At 41.9% G+C, this 20786-nt stretch overlaps 1 protein-coding gene across 2 annotated transcripts in view; it reads right to left on the bottom strand.

Annotated features, from left to right (window-relative positions):
- Positions 1 to 20786, bottom strand: part of KAT2B (lysine acetyltransferase 2B) — a 103437-nt gene that overhangs the window by 14380 nt on the left and 68271 nt on the right. For both annotated transcript variants that reach the window (XM_060011535.1, XM_060011536.1), the window contains exons 7-12: positions 19075 to 19181; positions 14108 to 14233; positions 11504 to 11640; positions 8855 to 9063; positions 7321 to 7447; positions 1027 to 1137 (exon numbers count right to left, since the gene is read on the bottom strand). In XM_060011535.1, coding sequence (XP_059867518.1) covers positions 1027 to 1137; positions 7321 to 7447; positions 8855 to 9063; positions 11504 to 11640; positions 14108 to 14233; positions 19075 to 19181 — 817 coding nt within the window. The remainder of the gene's footprint in view (positions 1 to 1026; positions 1138 to 7320; positions 7448 to 8854; positions 9064 to 11503; positions 11641 to 14107; positions 14234 to 19074; positions 19182 to 20786) is intronic.

Raw genomic sequence — 20786 nt, 5'->3', positions numbered from 1 at the left:
AAATATATATTTTTTTCAATTATGAACTTGTTTCCTGAGCTCCCTTATACATTGCTGACAAGAGGAGAAATTATTTGGCAGTGCATAACAAAACCTTAAATACTTCTGGAAGCGCACATTCACACATGGACACTTACTTAAAAAAATACCTAAATGTCCCCCAAATGTGGTATTGGTTTAATAAATTATTCTCCATTTATACAACAAAATTTCAGAGAAGCATCAAAAATCATATTTGAAAAGTCAGACTATATTAAGTTAAACACGTAAGTGATTACATTACATGCAATAATGAGCCAATTTTTGTATTTATATACAGACAAACACACACAGAGAAAAAATACTAGAAGAGTATCTGTCAAAATGTTAACAGTAAATTTCTCTGGGTGGTAGAATTACAAGCAGTTTTTCTTCTTTTCTTTGTGCTTCATTTCATTTTCCAAAATTTCTACAGTAACTATACATTACTTTTGTCATCAGAAAAGTAAATGGAAAATGTTTAGGAATTTAGAATTACAGAGCACTATTAAAAAATATGTAGCAAAGTATAATCCTCAGAGTGCTGAGATGGAAACTTCTGACAGAAAGAACTAAGAAGCAGCCAAGCTCCCAGCCGCCTGTGTGCTGTTGGACCAGGATGGTCTGGAACCCCTTGTAAACATCATAATTTCCTCTCTGCTGTCATAAATGAAGGTCTGCCAGAGACTGAATCTGTTTCTCTCATTCATGGAGAACTCTAGTCCCCCAGCAATGGGAATTTCTCCTCAGCCTGGGGATAGCACATTATAGATGACGTTCATTCATTCACTCAACAAACATTTATTTAGTACTTACAATGTGTTGGTCATACCCTCTAGTCCAGACTGAAGCTCAGCTCTGGCTTAAGGCTTGCAAAATAAATGGATGCTCCTCTTATAAGCAGAAAACAGTGGGGGGCAGAGGGTGGGTGCTTATTTGCATGAAAGCTACCTGAGTGCATATTAAGAAAAGGAACGACAGAACAGGGTTGCACGTGAAAAAACCCACCTGCTTCTTGAAATATCCAATTGCATATTCATCTGCATAGGTGAGAAAGTTCAGGATGTCATGTTTTATGTGATATTCCTTCAAATGGTTCATCAGGTGTGTTCCATAGCCCTGTGGGCAAGTCAGTATGCAGACAAATATATTAGGTTCTGGAGAAAAGAAAGTCCCACATTTTCACTGGGAAATGTTGGCAAATTTAGGAGTATGTATTGCCAGTATAACACCAACACCCTTCTTGCATTTCTGAACTTTGAAAATGAGCTGTAAAACCAAACAAATTCAAAATCCCTGAATGGAGATACAATCATCTTTTGAAAATACAAGTTTCTGGCTCTTCGAAAAGAACACACCAAGGCTACAAGCTTCTCATTCAGTCCTAGAGATTACACATTGAATATTAATAAAGAGGTTTTTGGAATAAATACTGATTATGAATTTCTGCTTATGTTTAAAGTATTTGAGAACCTGAGATGAAAAGAGCAATGCAAATGAGAAAGGCTAATCTCTACTAGAATATTAACTAATCCAGGTGTTTCCTGCATACAACAAATCAGCAGCCCTTCCAAAGAACTGTATCATCATGTACATAGGGTTTTCAACTTGGTCTTATCAGACCTTTCCAAGCAGTCTGAGAAGCCCCGAACCTCTGAGTGAGTCAGAAGACATTAGGAAGTAACTAAATATGTGAACAATGTTAAATAAATTAATGATTGAAATATGAAAAAAAAAAGTAAGTACCAGATTTCCTGGTGATGTACAATGCTTGAAGAAAAATCTATAAATTTAAAGGGATGGTTTTAGAATCTCATAAAAAGAAGATGAAGGTAAACCCAAGCATCCGCATACAAATATCTTCACATCAATATTTTAGAATTTGGTGACACACTTTTCTAAAGAACTCAAACACACTCATAGGTATGTTATCATGGACCTAACTACAGGCCCACAGGGGAGAAGGATCTTTGGAAGTCATCTGGTCTAATTCTATCCCATGTGACACCAGAAGTCTCCTGCCATCTACCTTGGAAACGTGAGCTGCTAGAACACCTCCAGTTTAGGGTGCTCGCTCAGTCCTTAGACCAATTAATTTTCAGCCACTGTTATGGTTGGGAAGTTCTTCCTATGTTCACCTGAGAATCTGACCCCTTGTTCCTTCTACCTATTGACCTTAGTTCTACTCCTAGAATAACAAAGACTGGTCCCTGCTTTTAACAACTCTCCAAACCCTTGAAAATTATCCTCCCTCACCCATGCCCATTCCTACCTCCCAGGTACGAAGCCAAGCTTCAGTTGTTCTTCATATGGCATGATAGGAAGACCCTTTCTCAATCTAGTCACACTTTTCAGGGCCGCACAGCAGGAGGTGAGCAGCGGGCAAGAAAGCGAAGCTTCATCTGCCGCGCCCCATCACTCCCCATCACTCGCATTACCGCCTGAACATTCCCCCCACCCCTCCCACGGTCCGTGGAAAACTTGTGTTCCACGAAACTGGCCCCTGGTGCCAAAAAGGTTGGGGACCGCAGCTGTATAACAATACCCTTCTAAAGCATGGATCCCAAGACCAAGCATAATAATATTTAGGGACAGTCTGCCCAGTACATAGGAGAAGTGTATTACCATCTCCCTATTCTGGAAATTATTCTTCCATTGATATTACCCATGGACATGTTAGCTTTTCCCAAACATATCACAACACTGACACATTGTGAGTTTGAATAAAACTCGGATAAAAAGACGAATGACATCTCTCTCTTCTTGAGAAGATAGTAAAATGGGGAAGATAGACATATAGAACTCATAATTACATATACAACTGGCTGTTTAATATGGTAGCCACTAGCCATGTGTAGCTTTTGAGCGATGAAAATGTGACAAGTCCAAATGAGACATACAAGCGTAAAATACACACCAGGGGAAAAAACTCTCATTAATGACTTTTAAACTTATTACATGTTGAAATGGCAGTATTTTGGACACACTAGGTTAAATAGAAAATATCAAAATTAATTTCACCTGTTTCGTTCTACTTTTTTTTTAATACGACTATTGGAGATTTTTAAATTACACATGTGGCTTGCATTTGAGGCTCACAGATGTATTTTTATTGCACAGCCCTGGTACAGAGTGATGTATTTGTACCTATAACAGAGAAAAAGGCTATAAGATATTTAAGAGGGAGAAGGAAAAGAAGATGTGTAAGCTAAGCCTTAAAGAAGTTTTGTCAAGTGGTAAGAAGACGGACTGGAAATCTAAATGTAAGGAAAAATAAACCTATACAAAAGTATTATAAAAAGGTACAGGAAAGTGGGTTTATAACCTAGGGATATAGAAAGGCTTCCTAAAGAAAATATAAAATGCGAAAGCACAAAAGACTGATTATTAAGTAGACTACTTCAAAGTTTAAAACTTCTTTTACAGATTTCATAAGCAATTTAAGATACCATAAACAAAATGACAAAATGGGATGGTATAGATATACAAGATATTATAAAAAATTAACATCAAGAATGCATAAATAATACCTTCGATAGGATCAATACAAAAAAAGATAAATCATCAAAGGAACAAGCAATAAATATAACCAAGAAATTAAAAAAAAAAGATGTTTGATCCCAATAGTAATCAGAGCACTCCATCACGAGATGCAATATTTCACTCAGCAATGTGCAAATTTCTTTAAGGTCGACAATACCCAGGGAAATGGCACTCTCCAGCACCACTGGTGAAAGTGTAAATTGGTAAGCCCACTGAGAAGGGTGATCTGGAAGTAAGTTTTTAAATTGAGACTCTGGCCATAGCCATTCCTACAGCGATGCCGCTTTTCAGTGTCCAGAAATCATTTCCAAACAGAGCACTGTTAGTGATAGAAAATAACTGGAAATAAATATGAATGTCTTCTATAGGGAACAGTTACATAAATTATGGTCTGTCTACATTGGGCAAATCTATATAAAAAGAATAAAGTAGTTCCATATTAGCATTGTCCAGTAGGGATTTCTGCAACGATGGAGATATTCTTCATCTATGCTATCCAATATGGTAGCCATTAGTCACATGCAGCTACCGAGGACTTGAGTGACTAAGGAACTGAATTTTAAATTTTATTTAATTTTAATTGATCTAAATATACATTTAAATAACCACGTTTATGTACTAAAGTTGAAAGATCCCTAAGATATAATGGAAAGGTTTTTTTTCAATTATGTACAGTATGAATTCTAGTTATGTAAACAACAACACACCACACAGACAGGTACATGTCCATGTACATAATATAGAGAAGCAACTAGAAGGATGCACACCAGGCTGACAATGACTGGACAGCAGGGGGAAGGGGGCATGGGATTTTTGCTTTCTCTGAAAATGTATCTGTGCCTGACCTATGTAATTAAATATAATTTTTAAAGAAAAGTGGGGGGGAAAAAACTGGAGAAAAGGGAAGGGTTGGCTACTGCATGTGCACAAGAACAGTAATATCTAGGAATCAGTAAGAAATGTGTCCTCTGATGAAACTCATTTTAACCTAGAAGTGAGTTTAACCTAGATGTGGTTGATGGAAGAGAGTTAGGCTTTCACTCTATACACCATCTTGTAAGCAGCTAATAGAACTATACATTTTCTCCCCTTCACCCACAATCCAAGGATTTTACTCAAGCAGAAAAATAATGGTTCTTTTGTAAATAGCTTCTCAAAACCTGCATAAGGTATTCTTCATCAACAGCCACTAATCTGTCATCTCTCCAAAGAAATTTTCCAGATTCCAACTGCTTGTGAGTAGGGACTGTGCCTTTTAACTTGAATCCTCTCTGTGTACTTCCTTGGTTAAAGAGGCACTAACAGTGTTAAGCTATTATATGCAAATGTTTAGATTTTTCACCCCAGAACTATTTCCCTCCTTTGTATGCCTTTATTTTCAACTATCACCAAAAGGATTCCTTTCCAAATCCACCTGGTAACTTCAGCATTTATTTAACTACTTACTATGGTAAATTAAGTATTAGCCATGTAACTTTAAAGTTGCATATAATGTCAAACCCAAATAGTTCTTAGATTAGCTATTCCAAAACCAGATGAGGAGCTTTAAGTAAATTCTCAAATGTTATCTTGCATGTGTTTTGGGCAAGATAAATTCACATACAAATCTTATTTAAAGCATTCACAGGAATTTGTATATAAGCTTAGTCTCCAAACTGAGTACGTGCAAATTTTAAAGTAACATTTAGCCAAGATTTTTAATATCTCAAATCAAAATTGTAAACCTCCACTTACGAACTTTCTGTTTTCACAAATAAGTGCCACCAGAATTGACTTCCATCACATGCATCCATTCTATCCAGTTTTGAAAGATTAACCTTCATTTTCTAAAACCAGTTAAGTCACTTACAAAAGGTGGCTTTTCTTGTAGTTTTCCCTACTCAGTTTGTAATGTTTGGCCACCTTCCTTCAAGTCTTTAGAAAATTACATGGTTTGAGGGAAAAAATATACACTGCCCTTCTGGGAAGTAATAAGACAAAGCATCCAATTCATATTAAACAGCTTTAGTTTCCCTCTGGTATCCTAAAAGTGTCCAAGGCAACCTTAACCAACCTTTCCAAACAAGCTGCTTGGTGTAGCTTTCTTTGCAAACAAAAATTAGGCAATCTTCTGAAATTATAAACCAAGGACATATTTTCCAGCTCCTCTCCCTATGAAAAGCCAAACCAAATTTTTCTTTTAAGTAAGTTCCTAAATTCCGGACACTTACTGTTTCTCACTTTGGCTAGGGGGAAATAAACCTGTGATAAGCACAGCAACAGTACCATCTAAAGATATAGAGTCAAAGTTCCTTGAAAAAGAGCCAGAGATCGGTTTCAGGTAGATGTGGGCCCTCACCTTCTCCGGTCAGAATGATGAATTTGATACTGATGAATTTTGTCTGTCCTTGTGAGTCAAAGACAAAAAGCCCCATTTGTGCTTTGTGAGAGGAAACCACAGCAGCTGTTAATTGGCACCGTGACCATTACACAGAGGAGAGCTGTTAATGAAGCCAAAAGCACCCATGGCCCTGGTTTCAGCCGGCAGGCAGCTCATGATTCCTTCCAGAGATCCATTTTTGGTTTCTGTAACTGGCATTGCTTCACTGTAGCTGAAGAAGGGCAACAATGCCCTTAGGCCCACACTGTCCAAGCCCAGTGAGCACCTGAAACGTGGCTAGTCCAAACTGACACAGGTGTGAGTGCGGAATACACTCTGAGACTTAGTACAAATCAAAGAATGTAAAATGTCTCAATAATTCTTGGATGCTGAGTACCTGTCGCGATGACAACACTTTGGATATACTGAGTAAAAGAAAGTACAATGTTTTAGAATTATTTTTGCCTATTTTCTTTTTTTCTTTTAATGTAGCTACTAGAAAATTCAAAATCACATACATGGCTCACATTTGCCCATTGCATTATATATCACTGGACAACGTTGCCTTAGACCTGCCAATAATTTTTCTCAGCGGCCATCAAATCCTGAGCTACTTATCTTTCCACCAACTGCCGTATTTTTGCGTGATTTTAGGGCTCCCAAAGTACCAAATGAATTATAGCCTGAAGACACATTTCTGGTTCCACTTTCACAAAAGCAGCAGAGGACGACACAACACAATCTAAATCTTTCTGACAACTGAGAATCTGATTTATTCCAGGCAGACTGCAATGCCAAGCACACTATCAATAAGACAGTCTGGCTCCTGGGGAGGAAGGGACCCATGCCAAGTACAATCGGGAAGGCAAATCAGCCACACACACACACACACACACACACACACACACACACACACTCTCCAGAAAGACCCACATTCCAAACCTGCATGAATATTTCTGAAACTCAGTAATAAATTTATTCAAATGCCATGACTTCCCCGACAGAATTTCTTTAGTCCTTGTCCCCCATTAGGCATAAGGTCATAGGAAATCTTTCTGAGGTGTGAGTCACCTAAATCATCTCCCTAATCCACATCGCACCACACCCCTCTGGTGGTGCACTGTCCCCAGGTGTGTGTAGACACGTCTGCACGTGGAAATGATCAGTAACACTGAGACGTGTTTTCAAATATCTCTTCACTTGCTGTAAACTTTGCCTGAGTTGCACCAGGGGCTGTGTGGTGTCCCCAGACCCTGCGCCCAGGTCCAACAAAACCCGGTAGAGCCTGACTGTGGATACAAGGAAGCGTGTACGCTACACACACACACACACACACACACACACACACACACACACACACACACACACGCAGTGAGAGGATGCTCCTGGGTCACGCTTACCTTGACTTGCTCATTGGAGGTTACAGCGCAGAAAACAATCTCTGTGAATCCTTGGGATGGGAACATTCGGAAACAGATACCACCAATAACACGGCCGTCTTTAATTAAAGCAAGGGTTTTGTGTTTCCTGAAAGAATAAGATTATGTCAAAGTTTTACTTCTCTTGGTTATACAAATATACTGTTTGGGGTGTTCCTCATGAACCAGCCAGGAAAAGCAGGGGGTTGTTTCTTCTTGATTTTTCCACGGAAACCTCCTCCATCTCGCCAGACCATTCTTTACTGTGGACTTTTAGAGCAAGCTTGCCTGCCGGAGATGGCACCAGAGCTTCCGTGGGGACAAAGGCCAGCCACCTAAGGAGGCTCTGAGGTTACAAATAAAGAACACAGTGGGGCTTCCCTGGTGGCGCAGTGGTTGGGAGTCCGCCTGCAGATGCAGGGGACACGGGTTCGTGCCCCGGTCCGGGAAGATCCCACATGCCGCGGAGCGGCTGGGCCCGTGAGCCATGGCCACTGAGCCTGCGCATCCAGAGCCTGTGCTCCGCAATGGGAGAGGCCACAACAGTGAGAGGCCCGCGTACCACAAAAAAAAAAAAAAAAAAGAACAAAGCGTGTGGGGAGGTGCTGACTGGTGCTGCAACAGGGCCACCCCTGATGCCCACGGACCCACAGTGGGAGTCCAGAGGGAGAACACAAAGGCAGGAACAAACATGGTATGTGTTTCTGAAGAGTTTAGTCTCACTCAAAAACAGCACGGAAACAACGTGGAAAAGAAAACCAAATCCACAGGTACAACCAGGTTTTTTGCTAAAACCTGCATTCCAGAATCCTGTCAGGCCTTCTGTCTAAAACGTCACTCTGAATAGTCCCATGCATGGATCACAATGCACATAGGCTACTGGGTTCCATGTGTTAAAATACATTCAAGTAGGGAAGTTTACTTGTTTGTTTTTTGCTTTTTTTTTTTTTTTAATGTAATGGGTTATCAAAGTTAACCTGTCTAATACCCCAGTAATCTTCTCAGGGTTTACAGACCCTGGCAACAATGGTATCTAGTTAAGATACCAAAATCAAGAATATTTTGACTGTGAAAAAAATGGGACGCCTTCTTAGCGTTTATATATTCCTTCATTGCTATAATGAATGATGCACAGGATGGTCACCAGCAACTTAAAATACAAAGCCTCATTAACAAAAAATTGACAAACTGTTGAAAAATTAATCGTAATGCCTTTAGCCATGGCAATTATCGTGATGCCACTGTGTATCCACAGTGTGACAAGAGGCAGCAGGACTCAGTGGGTGACTACGGCTATCTGAGTAGTTCCTCTTTCATTTAAAAGGGAAAAAAGGGGACAGGTGATCCCTGGTGATCCAGTGGTTCAGACTCGGCGCTTCCACTGCAAGGGGCACAGGTTCAATCCCTGGTCGGGGAACGAAGATCACATGTGCCATGTGGCGTGGCCAAAAAATTTTTAAAAAAAGAAAGAAAGAAGAGGGAAAAAAGGGAGAAGAAAGAGCAGAGCACAACTTACGGGTCAAAGACAAGCCGTGTGATGTACTCCTTTGGCATCCGGGGCAGCTGATGGGAAAACACATTCTGCAGCCCCACCAGCCAAATCAGTATCTTCTTGTTGGGCTTCTGGTTCAGGGAATTGCCCACTACGTGAAATTCAATCACGCCCCTGCGCTCCTCCAGCCTTGCCGCTTCGTCTCTGGCTGAGTGTGCTGACAGAAAATTGGTCTGGGACGCAGGAGACAGGAAAACATTACACAGACAGCTCTTCTCTTAAGACAGGAGGGATAGGACATAGCAATGCCTCTCTTCCGTGTTCTCATAAGACGCACATTTGTGGATTTTCAGGGTCCCAACCAACACACACACGTTATGAAAACAAAATAGGTAGGCAGAGCATCTGGAGGGACCAGAGTATTCTACATGTACACGGAGGTTTGGTGCAGATCAGGAGTCCCCAAACTTTCTGTAAAGGGCCAGGGAGCTCATATTTTAGATCTGCAAGTCGTAAGGCCTCTGTGGCAACTGGCCAACACTGTTGTAGGGCGAAAGCTGCCGCAGACAACACATAAACGACTGGGTGAAGCAGAATTCCAATAAAACTTTACTTAAAAGCGGGGAAGGCAGACTGGATCTGGCCTGAGGGCTATAGTTTGCTGGCCCCTGGTTTTTAGGAACTCCATCTGGCTGAGCGTTATAGCACCCTCGGGATGACAGATCCCAGTACAGGCCCAATAGCGGCAGTCTTATTTATACTGTCAGCACCTCTTCTTGGAAGATGGTTTTCTTTGCACAGGAGTCTCCGTTGACCACGCTCAACCACAGCTCACAGCACAACCTTGTGCCAGCACTCAGTGGGGTGCAGGTCAGCGTTCAAACAACAGCTCCCCAAGGGAGAAAAGCCCATTGGCGGCACATGCTCATTTCACTGGTCTATGGCGTTGCCCAGGGGCCCAGATGCCACTGTGGTCAGTTTCAAGCTACCAACGTATTTAACAACCAGCACACAAAATTCCTGAAAATGTAACAGTTGCCTTGCGCACACCAGTACAAGTCAACTCCAGGACACTACTAAAGCCACCCAACACATCCTGAAATGTGTGACTACATCCACATTTTATAGTTGAAAAAACTGAGCTAAACTAATCCGTGAAGTTACTAAATCCCCAGGAGACAAGTACACAAAAGGTACTACAGTCATAAGTCCCCAGGTCTGGATATCTAGAAGGAAATGGAGAGAACAATTTTATAAGAAGATCTCTCTCTTAACAACATTCTGGTTCTCTGAATTATCTCACTACCATGAAATAAACCTCTAAGGAAACATGACACATTAAAAATGGATATTTTGATCTAGCAGAGCCATAGTAAAAAAATTTTTAAAGAGGTTTTGCAAAATAATCTCCGAGCCATTTCTTCATTTTCTGGAAGCTGTCAGAAACGTCTTAAACTGCTTTGCCCCTGCAGAGGACACAATGAGACTGACAGCAGTACTTTTACCAGAATTGCTTTACTTGAATCTAATCATGGGTAAACAGACAAATCCAGGTAGAGGGACATTATGCAAAACCAGTGACCAGGACTCTGCAACAACAGTGCTGCCACAAAAGACCAAAAGAGGGCTGGGGAACTGTTCTAGAATAAAGGAGACTAAAGAGGTGAAGAGGGGAAGTCCCTGGTGGTCCGGTGGTTAAGACTCCATGCTTCCACTGCCGGGGGCACAGGTTCAATCCCTGGTCAGGGAACTAAGATCCCGGAAGCCACACAGCGTGACCAAAAAAAAAAAAAGAGGTGAAGACATAAGAACTAAATGTAGTGCGTGATCCCTGACTGATCTTCCAACAACAGCAGCAAATGTTATAATGGACAGAATTTGGATATACGGGAAATTTGGATATGGGCTGTATATTAGGCCAACGGTCTAATATAACTTTGTCTAAGCAAACTTTTCTATAAAGGGCCAGGGGACAACTATCTTAGGCTTTGCAGTCAGTCTTCCCCTATCTTAATAATTCAGATCTGCTTTTGTAGTGCAAGGCAGACACAGACAATACACTTCAATTAAACTTTATTTACAAAACCAGCAAGTGGGTTGGATTTGGCCCGCAGGCTGTAGACTGCCAACCCATACATTAGATAATACTGTAACCTGGCTAAATTTGCTGGAGGTGATAACTGCATTGAGGTAATGTGAATGAACAGTCTCAGTCTTAGGAGATACATGCAAATATAGTTAGGGGTGAAGTGTTATGACATCTGTATTGAATTCTGAAATGGTTCCTAATGCTTCACAGGAGAGAGAGCGCGACAGAGGGAAAGTAAATGAGGCATGTTAACAATTGGTGAATCTAAATAAAGAGTCTCTGGATCTTTATCATGGAGTTTTTTGCAACATTTATGAGGGTTTAAATTTTTCAAGATAAAAAGTTGAAGGAGAAATGCCTTCAGCTGCGTGAGATTGTGTTTCCCCGTGATCTGACAGTCATCAAGGGGAATCAGCTCTCCATCAGCTTTTCTTGCCTTTCCAACCCGGACCACCAGGCAAAATGCAAACCAGGGTAGCGTGACATGCTCTATCTTGGCAATACCATCCCCATTCCCAACAGCTGGAGTGGCCCGGAGAGTAGAAGGGGTCCACCAGCTGGCTGCCTAGGTTCACCCTGCTGACCTCTGGCCCGAGCATCGCTGCAGGGTCCGTGATGGTGGACATGACCTCGTGGATTAATTCCAGTGGAATATCGCCCATCACTCGGGGTTTCTTGGCCTCCTCCAAAACATGAGAGTCATTCATTTTCCTCTTTTCTCCTTGAAGATCAAAATAAAAGGGTAAACGATGGGTTATTTTGACCACAAAGCACATGCCAACCAATCCAGCTAATTTTCTAATAACACTGACAGGTGTGGACGTCAACCCTCCAGGTACCAGGGGAGGGGCACAGTGGAAGGCAGGAGAGAGAAGGGAGGAGGCCTCACAGTAACTGCCAACCGTAGATCTATTCTAAATAGTTTCTATTTTCCATGGTCATTTTTTAACTTGATATATGAGTTATTAAAGCATGTGTCTCTTCATTTGCATATTAAGGGGTGAGTCTAGTTATCACTTTGTGGTCAGAGAACATGGTCCATATGATACCAAAGGTCAAAATTTTTCAAAACTTGCTTTATGGACGAAGACTTGACCAATTATTTGTAAATTAAGTGTCTTCTTGGAAAGAATGTGCCTTTTTCCAATTTTGAGTGCTCTCTACACATATGTTAGATTAATCTTGTTGATCGTGTTTGCAGGGCTTCTGTCCTTACTGACAGTTTTGTCTGCTTGATCTATGAATGAATCAGAGATGTTTCTTCCAGACTTCAACTGTTGGTTGGTTTGAAGTGATTATTTCTCTTTGCAGTTCTGTTAATTCTCCCTCTTCATATATGTTTGCATGTATGTATGTATAGATATACGTGGTCATATGCATGTCATGTATATATGTCTATATATTTGAAATATACTCATGAATTGTTTTGGTTTTTGTTGTTGTTGTTGTTTTATTTTTGCGGTACGCGGGCCTCTCACTGTTGTGGCCTCTCCCGTTGCGGAGCACAGGCTCCGGATGCGCAGGCTCAACGGCCATGGCTCACGGGCCCAGCCGCTCCGTGGCATGTGGGATCTTCCCGGACCGGGGCACGAACCCGTGTCCCCTGCATCGGCAGGCGGACTCTCAACCACTGTGCCACCAGGGAAGCCTATGAACTGTTCTATTTTCCCGGTGAATTTAATTTTTTTAATCACAAAATGACCCTCACTATCTCTCACAATGCTTTTTTGCCTTAAAATGATGCCTCACAAAGTGAGTAGGGCCACTGGCCTTTGAAGTAGGTATACTCTCAACATGTTACGTGCTGGGAAAGGCCAGGCGAAGGCAAGGAGAACTCTCTCCCACCTTCCTCCTTAGATTACATGGTGGCTTTCTGTCCCTTCCACTATCATGTTTGGTTTTTCTTTCTTTCTTTTTTTTCCTTCTGTCACAATGCATTTATTTTTACAATTAAAATTTTTTCAATTTTTAGATGTTCAAATCTAATTTATTCCTCAGGTATGAATCCCACTAAGCATGTTCCATAGAGCATTCCCATCAACTTTAGCTAAAAAGAAGCACAGCAATGTCAAGTATCTCGTCTATACAAGATGCTTCTCCAAATATTATATGTTACTTACTAAACAGTTTTGGTTGAGTTCTTGTTTTCATAACTTTTTACTTGTTGTGATTGGAGGTGAGTGAGAATATTTTCAGTCATTTGACCAAGAAGCCTTCAAATTCCAAGATGCCCCAAGATTAACACTGTGAACTATTTATTTTGGAGTTGAGGCTTATACCCAATATACCCCAAACTTGATAGATTGCTAATAGTGATGTGATAAGAAAGCATCTTAGGCTGCATCCAAGTTCACTGGCAAAGAGTTTCCAGATTAATTAGTGATGTCTCCCTTGGACGTGGGAGAGACAGTGGTGGCACCAATGCTAAATGCTTAGTACTTCATTCAAAATCCTCTTCTCTCCCCCTTTTATGTCATTTCTTGAATGTCAAACTTTGGTCATGCCCAAGATTTGTCTGAGGTCAAGCCTGTGGACAGAAATGCAACCTTCAAAACATCCTGCAACTGTGAAATGCCTTTAGGATTAAGAGATGTTTTTGCCCACACGGCAGATTACATTCAAGGCCAAATTCTTTCCCCTCCTGTATCCATGCTCTGCCATGTGATTTTGCAGTTCTTCCTATAAAAGGAGTAGGGTACATTTCCCCACCCCTTTACTCTTGAGTTTGACCATGTGATTAGCTTTAGATGACAAAATGAGGCAGGTGTGATGGGGTACCAGTTCCGAGCTTAGGCTTCAAGAAAGTGTATTTCTTCTTGCTTTCTGCTGCTTCTGCCACCATAATAGGGACATATTCTGCCCCAAGGGAAGGTGAAGAAACCCAATGGTCCTAGAAGGAGGATGAGAAATATGCAAGCCCAGCCTGAAGGAGACTAGCTGGGATTAGCCACCTCCCAGGCAACACACAAGATGAGTGAGCTATGATAATAAAAGATTACAGTTTTAAGACTCTGAATTTTGAGTGGGTTTGTTACACAGCAATAACTAACCAATACAGCTCAACTTGAGTTCCAACCATTGAGATCCTGGACATGTACAATCTGTTCGAAGTCTACCTTTGGCACTCCTCAGATAATAAAGCTTCTAGGGCAAATCGTAGTCCTCTATGATGCCCTCAAAGAGCTTACCTGGGTTTGCCTCAAGCCCCGAAGCACCTTTACAGGAAGGACTGTTGCTCCCTCCATTCTGTTGCTCAAGGGAAGCTGAGTTTGAATTGAAGGTAACTGTCCCGGCCACAGGAGGTGGATTGATAACTGCCCCCAGGAAAAGGAAAAGAAGGTATTAAATGACTTCTTTCTTAGGCAATAAGGAACCAAGTGCACATGACACCATCCCATTCCTGCCCATCACCCCAAAGAAGTCATCTTTAAAATAAAAACTATGGGGCCAATGTGAGCATGATAAGAAAGACAGGGTTGGATTATAACCCATTGGATAGAATAAAGATATCCAAGTCCAAATTGATAAAATCATAAATAAATAAGTGGGGAGAAGGTGAAACTCTTCGTACAGGAGAATTCCAACAAATAAGAAGGGAATGATGGAAGTTGGCAGGGGCTGGGGGAAGCAGCCAGTATATAATAATTGATTCAGGGAAGAATCATCTGTACAGTCTAAACCCTGTGAATATAATTTTTTTAATATTTATTTTTATTTATTTTTGGCTGCGCTGGGTCTTCGTTGCTGCACTCGGGCTTTCTCTAGTTGTGGCAAGTGGGAGCTACTCTTTGTTGCAGTGCATGGGCTTCTCATTGCGGTGGCTTCTCTTGTTGTGCAGCACGGGCTCTAGGTGCGCAGGCTTCAGTAGTTGTGGCACGTAGGCTCAGTAGTTGTGGCGCACGGGCTTAGCTGCTCCACGGCATGTGGGATCTTCCCCGACCAGGGCTCAAACCCGCGTCCCCTGCATTGGCAGGCGGATTCTTAACCACTGCATCACCAGGGAAGTCCCAATGAATAGAATTTTGATAAAGACAGGATAGTCTCAAAGTATCTCCCCACAAAAGTACTTTTGTTCTTTTTATTACAAAAGGAGAAATGGTAACACTGCAGCGGAGAAACCTCCTAAAGCCCACCCTAAGCCAGTGATCAAACTGCACACCAGCAATAATGGGAGAGGCCAACGTTACGTGCCTCCCGATGTGACACAGAAATTGCCATAAACCACATCACTGAGATGGGGGCAAAATGGAAAATAGCACATAGATTAGATAATAATATTGCATCAAGGTTAAAATCCCTTACTTCGATAACTATACTGCGGTTAAATAAGAAAACGTCCTTGCTCTTAAGAGATACCCACTGAAGCCAGTAGAGGGGCATGACGTTTGTAACTTTCAAATAGTTTAGAAGACAAAAAACATACATATACACACACATATTTATGGAGCGAGGCAGAGACAGAGAAACAGGAGAAATGATGAAGCAAGTATGGCAAATGTTAACAATTAAACAAAGAACATACAGCACACAGGACTGCTTTGTCCTAGTTTCGTAACTTTTCTGCAAGTTCGAGAGTATTTCCAAACAAAACCTTTTTGTTTTGCCTTTTTTCAAAAAGGCCTTCATAGGAAGTAGGACGTTGTGTGCTAGTGTGATTGCTGATCCGTAGCTGATGAGGTGAGACTGATGAGGGACACGGACATTCTCAGTGCAGACAGATGCCCAGAGAGCACATTCATCTTGGTGTCAAGGCCGCCACAGTGTGGTCTACGGGGGACTTTCCCCGTAGCCAAGAGAGTGATGGAGTAAGTAAACCAAGCCACGGAGAGACATGGACCCACAGCGATCCTAACTGGACAGCAGTTGGTATGTAAAGAATCAGAATATACTGATTCACAATGTTGTGTTAGTTTCAGGCGTACAGCAAAGTGAATCAGTTATACATCTACATATACCCACTCTTTGTTAGATCCTTTTCCCATATAGGTCATTACAATAAAAAAAATTTTTAAATAAAAATAAATAAAACATAGGTGAGGAAACCATCACCCCCAGAAGAAAAAGAAAAAAACGGGGGATCAGAATATACTAAAGCACCAGGCTGTACGGCTTTCCTCCCAGCACACAAGCCTTCTGAATTTCTAAGTACACTGGAGCGATTCTACACAAAGGGGAAGCTCTGGTGATTCAGAAGACATCTGAGTACCTTGCAAAAGTTCAGGGCCATCATTATGAATGTCATTTATCACAGTTGCATAGATGTGCAGACATGCCAATTAAGTAGGTGATTACACTTTTCTCTTCCCCCAGAGAACACACTGCAATTACAGCAGAACAGGAGAAGACAGCCTGCTTCCGACGGCGGCAGGTAATACTGACAAACCAGCTGAACTGGGTGACAACCTGAGACACAGAGATGAATCTGAAATCCCCAGAGGGTCAGAGACGTCCCGCCTTCTCCATCTTGTGTGATGACAGACAACACAATGGAAGTGGGACAGACTGGGAGGCATCTTGAGCAGGTGAGGGTCAAGGGAAGTCTTCACCCAGAGAGGAATCCTCTCCAGAAGTCCCTCCAGAAAAGAACTAAGATGACCCTGACAAATAGCTCTGGTGTCCCCGGCCCATGTTCTTCACTCATTCCTTCCACATGCGCTCGCCTGCACATTTGCAAAGCACACTGGGGCCGTGCAGAGCAGCGGTTAGAGCTCTGGCTCTTAACACAGGGCAAGAGACAGGAATTAGACCCAGTGTGAAGCCCAGTCCCATCACTCACGAGCTCTGCCTTTGGGCAACTGGTTGCTCCTCTCTGAGCTCTCATTTCTCATCCACATAAAGGGGATAATCACACCAGCTTCTCATGGTCTGTGCTAAGGCTCAAAGACAGGAAGCAAACCTCAGGGCGAGCACTTACTGGAAGTATCAGCTATTCTCGTGGCAAAACTGGGTCTCTGACCATGCAGCAGTCACCCTCATAGGAGACAGAGACGTACAGAGAAAAGGGGGCGAGGGTAGCATGAGGTGAGTGCTGTGTGACTCAGACTGCTGCACATCAGGTCACCTGAGGAGTTTTTAAAGTCTCGATGTCCAGCCCACGTCCTTGGCCACGTCCAGGCCATGCCCTTGGCCAGTTACATCACACCCTCTTGGGACGGGCCTCAGAGATCAGTAGTATTTTTTTTTTCCTTAAAATAAATCATTTTGTTTTATTTATAGCTATTCTCAGTATCTAAACCAGTGCCATAAATACTGTAGAAAATCAGGAGATAATTGTGGGAAAGAAGGAAATTATTTTCAAACATACAGAAGCATCTACTGGCAAAAACGGATAGAAGCAATTCTTAACTATTTATTGAAACAAGAACCTCTATATGGCATATTTTACTGAGTCACTAAGAGTCAGGCTATAAATTTAGGTGGTTTCTAAACTTTTTTTTTAATTCTTCTAGATTTTTAATATATTTTCTTCCCTTCCTTGACAGCATCCCAAATTAATAAAGTTCTATAATTAATCATACCACAAATAAATAACACTATTCGAAACCAGTAGTATTTTACATCACATGGGTGATGCCACGGTGCTGCCAAGTTAAACAACCGGCGATAGGATGTTATCAAGCTTCCACGAACATTCGGAAGAAAGGAGATCCAGCCCTTACTGGAAGGCATGGGGAGAATCAGGAAAGAGTTTGTGGGAGAGATGCCATTTGAAAGTTAGGTAAGATAAAGACAGAGACAAAGTGAACAACATGGGGACAGAGAGAGAAATACAGAACACATGCCCAGGTGCTACACAGAGCACGTGCAGGAAATGCTGACACTCAGGTCTGGAGTTCTGTCCATGCACAGAAAAGCCCCAGAGCGCTACAGGTTTTGAACCAGAGAAACATGAAATTATATTCTATGACTTAAGGTGAAAAAACAGCACAAAAGATGTTTCTGGTAACAAGAAGCCAAGCAAAGATGGTTTGATCCAAACCAAAATACCTCATTCCCTAAGTACTCTGCTTGGAAGGATTTAATTATATGCATCCAAACTTGGGGTCTAGATGAAAAAAAAGTTTTAATCACCTTCTCAAATGCAGTATGCTGAGTGAAAGAAGCCAGTCAGAACGCTAGGATTCCACTCATACGGCATTCTAGAAAAGGCAAAACTACAGGGACAAAAAACAAATCAGTGGTTGCCGAAGCTGGAGGTTAGAGCACTGAATGGACTACAGAAGGGGTACAAGGGAATTTTCTGGGGTGACGCAGTTGTCCTATATATTTTTTTCCTATATTCTGATGGTAGTGGTAGTTACACAACTAACTACGTGTGTTTGCCAACATTCACAGAACCACATACTAAAAAGGTTGCCTTTCACTGTATGTATTCAATTTAAAAAATTGGGGGGTGGGGGAAAGGCGAGAATAAAATTACCCTTTGCTGGAGGCAATACTTAAGAGCCCCCGTGTGACGCATTGAACTAGATCTACTAAAAACTCGACATCAAAATTCTGCATTCTATCTTTCCCCAAGGCCACATACAAATTACTGCTTTGGCATCTCTTGCCAAACTTCTCCAAATTTGCCGAGCATCCAAGGCAGGAATTCAGACCCTCTTTCTAGGGTCAGTGTGACTCCAGGAGTTACACATCTTCCTTCCTCACAAAGTGCTCGCTGAGGCCACTGGCTGACCCGAGGCAATGCCAGCTGACGCCCTGACCCCACTTCACGTCCTGAGACTCACTATCCTACCATTATCCACGAGAGCAACTTGATGCCCAAACCAGACCCCACAGATTCAGAAACCAGACGGAGACACCATTCCTGGGCATATATGGCCATTGACCGAGACTGTAAGTGTCTTCAAAAAGATCCAGCATTGACTGCAGACCTGAGCCGCCTGGGTTTAAACCTCCCGTACAGCTGTGGGGCGCGGGCTGAGCAAACTCCCACAGCAGGCGCAGCAGCTGTTGTTATTTTAACTGTTTGGTTTGCACCTGCTCTCCTCACCAACAGAGATGTAGATGCAAGGTTTGCCAGAGCTTTTACTTTTTTTTTGCTGGTGCTAGTCTTCAATTCTTGATGAAAAACACAAATAAATGCAGAGTGAACTGTAACGAACACTTCCTGGTTGTTTTTTGATTTATGCAAAAAAAAATTTTTTTTTACCTGTTTGGATTCCTAGCTGGCTGGTTCTGGAAGAAGCTGAGAGAAAATCCTGATCCCAGATGGGAGAGTTTTGACTATAAACTTCTTCTTCTAACATGGACAGAAACCTAGGCACAAGAGTAAAGGCAAGCATGAGGTCAAAACTAATGCATTACTAGAGGGACAAAAGCCCTGACCACCCACGGCAATCACATGAACACCAGCATCCCATCTTCAATTTAGAAATATGCTAGTCAAGGGGCTTCCCTGGTGGCACAGTGGTTGAGAGTCCGCCTGCCAATGCAGGGGACACGGGTTTGTGCCCCGGTCCGGGAGGATCCCACATGCCGCGGAGCGGCTGGGCCCGTGAGCCATGGCCACTGAGCCTGCGCGTCCGGAGCCTGTGCTCCGCAACGGGAGAGGCCACAACAGTGAAAGGACCTGTGTACCGCAAAAAAAAAAAAAAAAAGAAGAAATATGCTAGTCAATTATGACTCAAGTGATGATTTAGTTGGGCAGCCCTGGTATATTCTAATAACAGAATGCATTTCTACAGATGTATTCTCTTTGGGCTCTGCATAGATAGATACGAGCTAGACTACACGGAGCATTACATCAGTGGAAATGGATTCCACCCAGTCCCCCTCAGGGAATCTCAGAACCAGATTCCAGCCCTCCACAGAGCGGTCACTGTCACCATCATTTCCATCACAAAAGCCGCTATAGTATTTATGGAATCCTTGCCATGTGCCTGCACTGTCCTAAGAACTTCTTTTTTTTTTTTTTAATTAATTTTTATCGGAGTATAGTTGCTTTACAATGTTATGTTAGTTTCTACTGTACAGCAAAATGAATCAGCTATACATATACATATATCCCCTCTTTTTTGGATTTCCTTCCCATTTAGGTCACCACAGTGCATTAAGTAGAGTTCCCTGTGCTACACAGTATGTTCTCATTAGTTACCTATTTTATACATAATATCAATAGTGTATATGTGTCAATCCCAATCTCCCAATTCCTCCCACCAGCCCCCTTTTTCCCCCTTGGTATCCATACATTTGTTCTCTACTTCTGTGTCTCTATTTCTGCTTTGCAAATAAGATCATCTATACCATTTTTCTAGATTCCACATATATGCCTTAATATACAGTATTTTGTTTTTCTCTTTCTGACTTACTTCACTCAGTATGACACTCTGTAGGTCCATCCATGACTCTACAAATGACCCAATTTCATTCCTTTTTATGGCTGAGTAATATTCCATTGGATATATGTACCATGTCTCCTTTATCCATTCCTCTGTTGATGGACATTTAGGTTGCTTCCCTGTCCTGGCTATTGTAAACAGCACTGCTATGAACATTGGGGTGCATGTGTCTTTTTGAATTATGGTTTTCTCTGGGTAAGAACTTCTTATTGAATCTTCACATCAACCCAATGAGTTACGTATTTTATTTTTATTTATCACACACATACATAGCTCTTACTATAGGATAGACACCGCTCTAAGTAGTTGGTGTATATTAACTCATTTGATCTTCCTAACAACCTATGAGATAGGATCCATTATTGTACCCATTTTACAGATGGAAAGACTTAGGGCACAGAGAGGCTCAATAACTGGTACAAAGTCCCACAACCAGTAAATTGCAGGGCCAAGATCAGAACGTGTGATTAATTACTACGTTATATTTCCTGTCGTGTTATAAACAAACAGATCTCAAGTTTTG

Source organism: Delphinus delphis, chromosome 4 (assembly GCF_949987515.2).
Source record: "Delphinus delphis chromosome 4, mDelDel1.2, whole genome shotgun sequence".
NCBI lineage: Eukaryota > Metazoa > Chordata > Mammalia > Artiodactyla > Delphinidae > Delphinus > Delphinus delphis.
Note: the sequence above shows the minus strand (reverse complement) of the source record. Positions and strands in the feature narration are given on the sequence as shown.